At 45.3% G+C, this 11,991-nt stretch overlaps 1 protein-coding gene across 8 annotated transcripts in view; it reads right to left on the reverse strand.

Moving 5' to 3' along the window:
- CPEB3 (cytoplasmic polyadenylation element binding protein 3) overlaps positions 1-9,690 on the reverse strand; it is an 87,799-nt gene extending 78,109 nt beyond the window's left edge. For 7 of the 8 annotated variants that reach the window (XM_018558711.1, XM_018558710.1, XM_018558704.1 and 4 more), the window contains exon 1: positions 7,315-8,215. In XM_018558711.1, the coding sequence (XP_018414213.1) occupies positions 7,315-8,148 (834 nt within the window). In that variant the 5' untranslated portion in view covers positions 8,149-8,215. Of the gene's footprint in view, positions 1-7,314; positions 8,216-9,254 lie in introns of those variants that run through there. The other variant, XM_018558705.1, reaches the window with a different exon arrangement.
- Between the last annotated feature and the right edge of the window lie 2,301 nt (positions 9,691-11,991).

An 11,991-nucleotide genomic window follows, 5' to 3' on the forward strand; every position in this document is an offset into this window, starting at 1 on the left:
GCACAAATTTTGATAAATTCCCCCCATAGCTTTTTTTTTTTTTTTTATATTACGGTTTTCTATTGTAACATGCAGGTTTTATTCATACAGATTGGTATGTTCACTGAGGGGTCCCCATTAGAGCGGTGACCATTTTTTTAAATCACATCTGTTGCCACCTAGTGAAAGGACATAAAGAGAAAAGAACACAGACAGAAATAGTTTTTTTGGTTTTTACTAGTGTGGGGAAATGTAAGACCCTCAGGTTTTTTATATTATTTTTCCTTTCACTTCCTGTCCTAGTTATTGTTGCCACTTGGGACAGGAAGGGAAGTCTCTATATGAAGTCACAGACTGCAAGGAAAAAAAATAATAGATGCCCGATAGGTTTAATGGGAAGGAGTTACAATCCCTAAAGAAAATGTATAGACTTCCACTCTGAAAACAAAAACGTTTTTAACCTTCCCTATCTGAGCCAAATCCTCATTGTTTCTCACATGCTCCCCCTCCCAGACACTGCAGCTCACAGGGTTTTAGCAACAGAGGCAGTGTTGTCAATCTAAAAAATCAATTGGCACGACCAGGTGTGGCCAGGTGCTGATTCACAAGCTATGGGCTTGTGAATCAGCAGTGACAAAGAGGATAGCCATTCCCCCCTGCAACATCTTCTCATCCTACTGTAGTGCAAGCAGGCACAGCCTATATTAGAGTGGCAACTCTTCTGTAAATTCAGGAGCAGTGCGGCATCATTGCCACACCACTACAGGAAGGTGCATTAGGTAGACTTCACTGACAGGCTCAGAATGTATGCTGTGACTCAAAAGGTGTGCTATAGCACTTTTTCTTTTAATGGGGGAGCCATAGTTCTACTTTAAACTCAAGAGTGCTGATACCCGCTATAATGATTGCTTTCAACTCATTGCGATCAACATGCATTGAAAGGATTGGTTTCCCTTCCTATGGATGCTGTAACTTTTCTTTATCAGACTCTGAGCTCAGTTTCAATCACAGAGACACACATACAAAGGGCAACTGTCACTTCCTGGCATACTTGGTTGCCTTTGGAATGACTAAAATTAGAATGGGATAAATATAAAGCTATACTTATCTCTATAGTATAAAAAAGCCAGTTCTTCAGGAGTATACACCCATTTATTGTGCAACGTGCCACATAGTCAGGATGTGACATATTTCAGTATGCGTCTACAATTAGTGTTTGTAGAATAAAGGTTGTACATGCAATGCCAAACATTAAGAGGATGGGTCTTTTAGATGATATGTTCTAGATATATTTACAAGGGCTGGTCAGGCTATTTCTACAAACGAAGACTGAACCTCAGACTGAGCCACCCTATAATAATCTAGTCATTCACTTGTGTATATTTCACATTGAGCTATTGCGGTCTGTATACAAAAGGCTTTATGTGATAGGTTGTAGTGGCTGAGGGCTCATGTAGACCGGCGTATTAAAATCTACAAGAAGATCAAAGCTAAAAAGAGGAGTGTGCACATAAACAAATTCTATTCACTAGAATATTAATTTATTCTAGCCACAAGAATGAATATAGATGTATACACTTGTGTTTGGGGCATTTTAATTTTATTCCCCAGAACACTGCTCTAAAATACGGATCTAAATGCCTCAATGTGCATGGACACATTAGCTAAAATAGAGCCGTGTTCACCCCAAAATAAGATGGAAAATTTAAATCAACCGAGGTCTGTTGACTTGCAATTTCAGACTCCGTTGAGTTCTTTTTTTTGTCAATCTCTATTTTAATTAATATCCCGAGTGGACAAACTTCTATGTATTTGGTTTTATTTTTTTTTACTTGCGTTCTGCTGACATCCATTTTTGATGTGTTGTGCTGAAGTAGAGTATGCTCCTTTTTTTTTTTAGCAGCACACTGCAGCGGTGTGAACTGGTCCCATTCACACTCATACATTTTTCGGGTTCCCTTCCGTTGGCAACCATTAACATCTGTGGAAAATGGGATGCTAACGGATTCGGTGTGAATGGGGCATTAAAGCAGCGGTTATTTTTCTGCCTGTGTGCATGAAGCCTAATTGGCAAGGATGGGCATGAAGTCATGGAGAGTCACCCCTGTAGCAAAGTAAAACTATAGCAGAGGTAATAGCCAGTATTTCATGTTGTCTATTCTTAGGAAGGGCCTTTGCTAAAAGTGGAATAAAAAATAAAAATGAGCACAAATACACTTGCATCTAAAAGGCATTCCGTCAAGTAATGTTGGGATATTCTGTGTAGCAAGAGGTTTAAATATGTGACAGAAAGTGCTAAATACACGAGAGAGTTAAGTGTTGAGTGAGCTTTAACCTGGCCTGTGTCTAGCAGTTTTTCACTGCCACTCGTTGATTACACAAATGCTTTTTTCCCTTAAGGTGACGTGCACCCTGATTGTGATAGTAACATTACAATGATTCTAGTGAAAGCACCTGGCTCCCCGGTAAGGCCATAACCACAACCCCTAAGACCCCATTCACACTGAGCTACAGCTCTGATTTGAGCTGAGCGACTTTGAGAGACATTGAGCTACAGTGCACATAGTCACGCTACGTAGCGCTACTTTTGGCATGGACTTTGTAGCTGCTACATTGGGCTGTATCCAATCAAAAGCGTTCTTGATGTGACATAATTCCTCTTCCGGCTTATGTTCCTGCTTATATTTCTGACACTTCTGTAGCGCAATGTCATTGAAGTCTACTTGGCTAAATCGCACAAAATCTGCTGAAAAATAGGTCATGTTCAAGCGACAAGTTTGAGCTACAAGCTACAGGCGACATTGAGCTGTGAGATGTGAACAGCTCCATTGAAATGCATTGTATGAGCTACATTGAGCTGATGTTTGAGCGATTTGTTTAGCCGAAATCGTCCTACAAATCGCTCAGTGTGAATGGGGTCTAAAAGCCGAGCACTGCTGACATCTGGTATACAAGGAGCCCTGCCATCCCTACACAGAATGTGAGGAGATAATCGTCTGTTCCCAAACCTAGCTTTTCATTTCTGCGATTGGTGGGGATCTGTAGGAACAATGCAGGTTAAAAGTACCTTACAAAGAAAATAATTATAGATTGGTTTGGTCTCGGTTGCATGAGATTTATGACACTGTTTATAATGATATCACATGTTTGTTGCCCCTATTTAAATATTTGTTTGACAATGGTAGATATAATGTAGGTCTACTTATGCCCTCTAACTGTAGTGAAACTACAAATCCCATTGTGTATCGCAAGAGAAAGGCTTGCAGAAGAAGTTGCACGATAGGATTTGTAGATTTACAACAGGTGGAGGGTTGAAGATTGGCTACCCCTGGTCTGCACCTTGATAAAAAGGTCCTGCAACATCAGTCCAGATTTGACAGAATAATTCTGCAATGCACTACTTATACAAGTGGGCAGCAATTACGTTTATGGCAACACACCAAATACTTCAGGTTTTCTTATTCAATCATATACTATTGCTACTACTATACCCACCAATCTGAAAATCAAAAATGATGGGAGGACACAGGAGGTGAAACAATGCAGAAAAAAATACATTGAAAGCAAACTATAAAATATGTTATAAAATATCATCATTACTCTTCTGAAAGAATGTTTAACCTGTCCAGTCCAACAGTCACTTATGCTGGAAACATGCAGTACAAATGAAAGAATTGGGCGGTAGTATGATTATGCAAGCTTCCCCCCCTGCAATGCCGGCATCCAAGCTTCTATTATTTATAGTGTCCTGGCACTCTGTGCTGTGTAATGAAAAACAGCAACCACAACTACTGCAGCCTGACCCTTCCTGCTACCCTTGTATCTCTATTGGCAATACGAATACAAGAATTGCAGTAATAGGCAAGCCATGGTGCAGCCAGAAGCGGTTTAGTCTGATTTCCAGAGCAAGCTCCTGCTACCTTTATATCTCTATTGGCAAGTGAAGGCCACGTATCACTCTTTGTGGACAATACAAATACAAGAATGGCAGTAATAGGCAAGCCATGGTGCAACCATAAGCGGTTTAGTTTGGAAATTTCCATTATAGAGCAAGCTCCTGCTACCTTTATATCTCTATTGGCAAGGGAAGGCCACTTATCAGTCTTTGTGGACAATACGAATACAAGAAGTGCAGTAACAGACAAGCCATAAGCGATTTGGTTACCATTTCCATAATAGAGCAAGCCAGATTTTCAGGATATTGAGATGCTATGTAAATAGAGGAGGGGTGTGTGAAGGCACTGGGGAGGTGGCAGCATTATTATTGTACTGGAAAAGGTTACAGATTTACCTAAGCTGTTGCTCTCCTTGCCACATCCAGACCTGTATTTATGCTCATCAGAGTTATCATACAACCACCATCCAAATGAATACACAACTCCTAGGCCACACTGGATAATAAAATGTACTGTATAGCGAACCTGCACTGCTTATCTGACAGCTACCCTCTTTTTAGAAGAGAAAGGAGCCTGTCCTATAGACAACAATATGCTTGACAGCAATGCTTTTCCAGCTGCATTCCTCCAACAATATTATTGCCCCTCTGAATGAGGCCTTCAGAACTCTGTTACATGGGTGATGACTGCCCAAGCTACTGTATGATCAAAAATCTCCTACTATCAAATGGGGAATAGCCAAAAGGCTGAGGACTACCCTGGAAACAAGACTTGCTACACAGCAGTGAACACATGCCATAATTGTCCAGTTTGGATCTGTCCACAGTTATTGGGGTGTATCTGCTACTATTCACAGGTCTGCTGGGGGGAAATAATTCATCATGGATTGTGAGAAAGTGTAATCACTGGGTTGAGCCATCAGAAGATGCATTCATAGCCACTCTGTTATATGCTTTTTGAAGGCCATGCACCTACAAAGACACTTAATACATCATTATTTGGGGTTCAGATGGCTCCCCTCACTCTTATGTTTTAAGCACCCATTCACACTGGATCCTGCAATCCGTTTTCTATTGGCTGGTAACGCAAGGGGAACAAAAAATGAATGGGTGTGAAGGGGACAGGGAATTACAGGGAAGTATGTCCACTCTGGATATGTTACTTCACATAAAGCTTGGCCAAACAAAAGCCTAAAACAAAAATGCAACGGAACGCATCTCATGGTACAATCGCAGGTCAACAGACCCTCTGTGGTCTAGCGAGTACCTTGTGATGTTGGTGTGGATGGGGCCAAAACGGCTCATAAATGGAGATTCACAAGCTCATCAAAGTATATTGTCATTATAAACTAGGTGAACACTACCCGCCTGATGAGCTCAATACTGCAAGACAGGGTAGAGGTGATAACATTTTATTTTTAGTATAGTAAGACTGCCAATTTTCTTCCATTACACCTGAACAGGCTTTTGCAGTATCCAATGAGAGATATACATCCCCTCTTTGTTACCTTTGCTAAACAACCAGTTTTCTGTTAAGCCACAAAAAAACATGTCAGTGTTGGGACAACCCCAATAGGCTGCAATGCCGGCCAGCTTCGTTGAATTTTTAGAGAACACTACCCTACAATTGTCAGAAAGTCGCACTTCAACAGCAGTATTATTTACCTACTGTCCAGCAGATTCTGCAGGGCTGTGATAGTCCTACTGATATACACATGCTATGGCCAATTTAATTAGAAATAGGTTAGCTGTTGAACTGCAGAACAAAAGGATAGAGAAATGAAAGCCCTTGTAACAGCTGTGGCATGAAGGCAAAGTCGGCACGAAGATCTCACTGCAGGATTTCCGAATTGATATTAGAAGTGGCCAGCAATATAAAAAGGTGGCTTCTAATTCAACTTGACAAAGCTTGCCAACACAACACAATATGCCCAACAACAACACAAACCCCCGACCATCCACACATTTTCTCCACAGCCCATCCAAAATGGTGTCCTGAATGCCTTCAAAATGGGAACTTTGGTGCGTTTATATTCTATATACATTTGAATTTCGGAGAGGGGAATACTCCAGCGGAAGGCCTAGAAAGCTCCTGCGACAGGAACAAATGAATGGTACCGTCAGACACCTTGTGCTATATATAATGAATGGATTTTTAGAGCCGCTTTGTCCAACAGCTGTTACAGGATTATACAAACATTTGCCTTTGCTCTCGAGGTCCTCATCATTTCTCAACAAACTGAATTCGCAGAGGTGCCCTCCCAGGCTCTGCTACACACAAAATGTTTCATGTAGGAAACAACTTATTATTCTTATCCTGCTGAAATAGAAATGTATGTCATATCATTCGGTTCTGTTCTTTGCTGAACTATACAAAACAAGACAGCTTCATGGTAAACCGGTGCCGTCATATTGACCACGCGGGCTGAATCGGGATACAAATATGTGTAAACAACAACAACAGATACATTGGGAAAATGTTTATATACATTTACTAAAGGCTGCAACAGTACAATCATTGGGGAAGTGCTAATCAAAAAGGATATAGAGATGTTGTGAGTGCATCAGGAAATGTTCCTGGTTATTATTATTCAGGATTTATATAGTGCCTACAGTTTGCGTAGCGCTTTACAATATAAGGAAGGCAATACAATTACAATACAATTCAAGACAAGATGGTAAGGAGGGTTAATATATTGTTGAGTGAAGTAACCTAGATAACCATGATCTCGATTTATAAAACATTAAAAAGGACTTGTTCACACCAGATCTGGATGCGTTTCTGCATATGCAGTGCATTTTTTCATTTTTAAGCTCAAAATGGGCTTTCAGGTGTGAGCCAGTGCATTCAAGAGCCTTTGCATGCATTTTGTTGCGTTCCCAAACAGAAACAATATGGCATGCAGTAGTTTTTTTACATGCACTGGAACTAAAAGCTGTGTTGTGAACTAGAGCCCAAAATACCATTGGAATACATGGGAAGTGTTTTTGATGCCTTCTTAAACTGCTCTGCATCTGCTCCGCACTTGGTGTGAACTAGTACTTATATAAAAACAACATAAAACACACATCAACCAACAATAGAGTAAACAATCCCTCCAGCGTTTACTAAACATACTGCCAAATCAACCTGCGTCATTGTATGTTGTGAGCTACACGACCCCTTTTCTGCTGCGGCTCTTCGATTCTATATTATTCATCGACAAATGATACACTTGACAGCTTCACCATAGTGCATACACTGTACATAGATCAGAACCTGCAGCAGATGTCAAGGATCTAGATGGTGAACCTGTTACATGGGCCCCCATATACATATATAGGGCCAGTCACCTGCTATGGGCTGATTAGTGTTGTGTACCTAGTCTAATAAATCACAAGCCTTTTTAACCCCTTGCTGACGTTAAAGGTGAACAAGCAAAACACACATGATTGATTACCTGCATGGGCAAGAGGTTGTTTCCGTTATCCGTCCTGAACACATTGTCTTCCACCCAGGATTTGGGGGCCAGCGGTGAAGCGCGGGGGAATTTAGGGGGTGCAATCACATTGCTGGAGAAAGGCTTCTTCAGGGGGGAGATTGGATTGAGGGGTGAGGGGACCCCAACTCCCACACCTACTCCGACTCCTACTGCCCTGCGGGGGTCTCTCCCGGGCTGCAGTCCCCCCCAGGGGTTGGAGGGGTTGTTCCAGGCAGCATTTTGGTGGTTGTTCCAGCTGGAAGGGGATGGTGATGAAGAGGAGGAGGAAGGCTTGTTGGTCAGGATAGCCTGGTGGCTGTAAGCGTTTCTCTGGTTATAGGGGGGCTGGTTGCTGGGGCTGACAGGTGATCTCCTCTGCTGCTGATGAGTCTGATGGGTGAGCCCCAGCTGTGGGGAGAAGGTGCTCCCGAACACGGGGTTGACGTGGTGATGGGGGAAGTTCTGGAAGAGCATAGTCCCATTGACAGGGGGAACCCCTTGGAAATAGCTGTCATCCACAGAGCTGCTATTGCCTCCGGTGGACCAGGTGCTCCCGAACGATGGGGACAGGGAAGGGCCGGCGGGGGGCTCCTGCTGGGGGAAGCTGAGACCCGGGAGGATGGGAGACTCCATCTGCATCTTCTCCTTCAGGCTGGGGGCGCTGTCGGAGCTGGGGGGCTCTGCTGCACAGGGGGCTTCTGAGCTGCTGCTGTCTTGCTGCTGAGTCTGGGAGCCGGGGGCTGACTGCTGCTGCTGTTGTTGTTGTTGCCGCTGCTGGGATTTGGTTTTGTCCATCAGTAAATCATCCTGCATGGCTTGCACGGCTAAAACAGGAGAGGAAAAAAAAAGCAGATGTGGTTTATGAGTGTGTCACCTGATGGACTGCCTCCCCTAGCACACAACGATCGCAATGCAAAGCTCGGATCCCCTCTGCAGCATGGCAGCTGAACGCCCTAATAAATGTGCCCAGGTCCTGCAGCCGTGAGCCCTCCCCGGGGCGATCGGAGCCACATTACACGGCTATTCCGCCACGTCTCTGTGCTCCCGTACCGGAACTCTGGCTGCACTCACAGCCTGATTCTGGTTCCTGTTATTTGCAGGCGCCTCCCCATCCCCTGTGCTATTTACATACGTCAAGAAAGACTGCTGCGTCCTTCAGCAAGGTTACCAGGCTCTGCTACACTGTCATCACTGCACCCCCAATCATACTCTGTCATCACTGCACTCCCGATCATACACCGTCATCACTGCACCCCCAATCATACTCTGTCATCACTGCACTCCCAAACATACAACCGTCATGACTGCACCCCCAATCATACTCTGCCATCACTGCACTCCCAATTATACACCGTCATCACTGCACCCTCAATCATACACTGTCATCACTGCACTCCCGATCATACACCGTCATCACTGCACCCCCAATCATACTCTGTCATCACTGCACTCCCAAACATACACCGTCATCACTGCACCCCCAATCATACACTGTCATCACTGCACTCCCGATCATACACCGTCATCACTGCACCCCCAATCATACTCTATTCAGGGGGGAGATTGGATTGAGGGGTGAGGGGACCCCAACTCCCACACCTACTCCGACTCCTACTGCCCTGCGGGGGTCTCTCCCGGGCTGCAGTCCCACCCAGGGGTTGGAGGGGGTGTTCCAGGCAGCATGTTGAGTTGGAGGGGTTGTTCCAGGCAGCATTTTGGTGGTTGTTCCAGCTGGAAGGGGATGGTGATGAAGAGGAGGAGGAAGGCTTGTTGGTCAGGATAGCCTGGTGGCTGTAAGCGTTTCTCTGGTTATAGGGGGGCTGGTTGCTGGGGCTGACAGGTGATCTCCTCTGCTGCTGATGAGTCTGATGGGTGAGCCCCAGCTGTGGGGAGAAGGTGCTCCCGAACACGGGGTTGACGTGGTGATGGGGGAAGTTCTGGAAGAGCATAGTCCCATTGACAGGGGGAACCCCTTGGAAATAGCTGTCATCCACAGAGCTGCTATTGCCTCCGGTGGACCAGGTGCTCCCGAACGATGGGGACAGGGAAGGGCCGGCGGGGGGCTCCTGCTGGGGGAAGCTGAGACCCGGGAGGATGGGAGACTCCATCTGCATCTTCTCCTTCAGGGTGGGGGCGCTGTCGGAGCTGGGGGGCTCTGCTGCACAGGGGGCTTCTGAGCTGCTGCTGTCTTGCTGCTGAGTCTGGGAGCCGGGGGCTGACTGCTGCTGCTGTTGTTGTTGTTGCCGCTGCTGGGATTTGGTTTTGTCCATCAGTAAATCATCCTGCATGGCTTGCACGGCTAAAACAGGAGAGGAAAAAAAAAGCAGATGTGGTTTATGAGTGTGTCACCTGATGGACTGCCTCCCCTAGCACACAACGATCGCAATGCAAAGCTCGGATCCCCTCTGCAGCATGGCAGCTGAACGCCCTAATAAATGTGCCCAGGTCCTGCAGCCGTGAGCCCTCCCCGGGGCGATCGGAGCCACATTACACGGCTATTCCGCCACGTCTCTGTGCTCCCGTACCGGAACTCTGGCTGCACTCACAGCCTGATTCTGGTTCCTGTTATTTGCAGGCGCCTCCCCATCCCCTGTGCTATTTACATACGTCAAGAAAGACTGCTGCGTCCTTCAGCAAGGTTACCAGGCTCTGCTACACTGTCATCACTGCACCCCCAATCATACTCTGTCATCACTGCACTCCCAAACATACAACCGTCATGACTGCACCCCCAATCATACTCTGCCATCACTGCACTCCCAATTATACACCGTCATCACTGCACCCTCAATCATACACTGTCATCACTGCACTCCCGATCATACACCGTAACACCCCTAAGGCCGGCCCTGCCCCCAGCCATAGTCTGTCATCACTGCACTCCCAATCATACACCGTCATCACTGCACCCTCAATCATACACCGTCATCACTGCACTCCCAATCATACTCTGTCATCACTGCACCCCCAATGATACACTGTCACCACCCCCTCCCACCATGTATGGGGGATGTCATGGCTCATTCATTCATAGCCTTACTAGGAGGGACTGCTGGAGGCCATGAACAGTATGGCTAACCATAGAACAAATGGGGCCACAGTGGGCATTCGTAGTATAAAGAGCCGGCTGGGACCCATTTTTGAGGAAAGTTTGCTGGATTAGTGAGGAAGACATGTATTATTCCAGGTGGGCTGCAGTCAGGAGGGTGGGGGATTTATTAAAGGGCAAATTCAACAAAAGGTCAAGTTGTCCTTTAAGGTCTGTGTTAGACACCCAAGACTGGAGCCAGAGGGTACATAGAGGACTTCAAGGAAGGTGCTTAATGCTTTTTAAACACTTTGTAAATGCTTATCAGATTAGCGTTTACAAGCTAAGAACTAAAAAAGGCTTTTGTGTACTGAATTTCTCAGAGCACTTATGTCTAATATCGTTCTTGTTTGTCTCTGTACAATACCAGTCACCCTTGTATGTACACTGAACACGACATTTCTTTTAAAAGAAAAAAGGAAGCTTACCTTTTACTATAACTTAGTCCTATTCCCACGCAGCAAACATAAGGTGAGGACAAAAATGCTCCAAGAGCCCCTGCCATCTATCCAAAACAAGATTTAAAGGAGAACTATGAGGTGAGTGTTTTTCACTCATCCTCACAGTTAGAGCCGACCTGTGACAAAGAAGCTGTCACAGGGTGGCTCTACTGATCGGGAAGTTAGTAGAAACATGCACCGATCCGCTCACTTCCCGATCATCTCCCTGCAGTCAGCAGAAGGAATCCCCCCTCTCCGATCCTCCAGTGCTGAGTGGAGGAACGAACGGGGAAGTGGGCGGACATAGCTGGCTCTGCCTCTAGATAGGCAGAGCCCGCTGTCACTCACGCAGCTGGGTGGATCTCGACAGTATTGTCGGATCCGCCCCGGCTGCAGCACTGTCAGTATATCGCGGGCAATAGCCCGCTAAATACTGAGCTTTGGGTCACGGGAGGAGGTTAGTATATGTCCTCCCGTGACCCTAAAGAGAACTTTGGGGAAAAACACTTACCCCATAGCTTTAAATTTCAACTTTAGCCAAAAGATTGTATGACTTTGTTTTGGACTGAGTGCGGAAGGGCCGGAATTTCTGCCAGCTTTTCATCGCTGTGTGCCTGTTGGGGAAACGCACCCTGACTTCCAGTGACAACCTTTGAAAAAATGTGTCAGTCACCTCTGCCAGTGACAACCTTGTGAAGATTTTCACTTTCAGCTTGTCTCAGGAAGTGAGGGACCAACAGGAAGGCAGTAAAAACCTAACGGGGATATAGACAGCCAAAAAAACCCAAGTGGAGTTGTTCTAAGCTTTTCCCACCCTGCAAAAGAGGTTTTGGTTGTCATTTTACTAAATGATTACATTCCAAACAAATTGCACTACATGAGGCTATCATTTTTGTATGACGCATTACAGAACTCATACAGATGGTAGATTTGTAGCACTGGGCAGCTTAGGGATAAACATTATATTGCATATTGTTTTATTGCAGAATTCAGAGATGATTTGAGGATCCACAGCCGAGGGATACACAAATATGATACGTTTTTGGTAATAGATAAGGTACTTGAATGTATTTTCAAGATTCGACTTCTGTGTTTGGTGTCACTTTAATGTCACATCAGCCTCATAAA

The sequence above is a fragment of the Nanorana parkeri genome, unplaced genomic scaffold (assembly GCF_000935625.1).
Source record: "Nanorana parkeri isolate BGI_ZX_2015 unplaced genomic scaffold, ASM93562v1 scaffold353, whole genome shotgun sequence".
Classification (NCBI taxonomy): Eukaryota; Metazoa; Chordata; class Amphibia; order Anura; family Dicroglossidae; genus Nanorana; species Nanorana parkeri.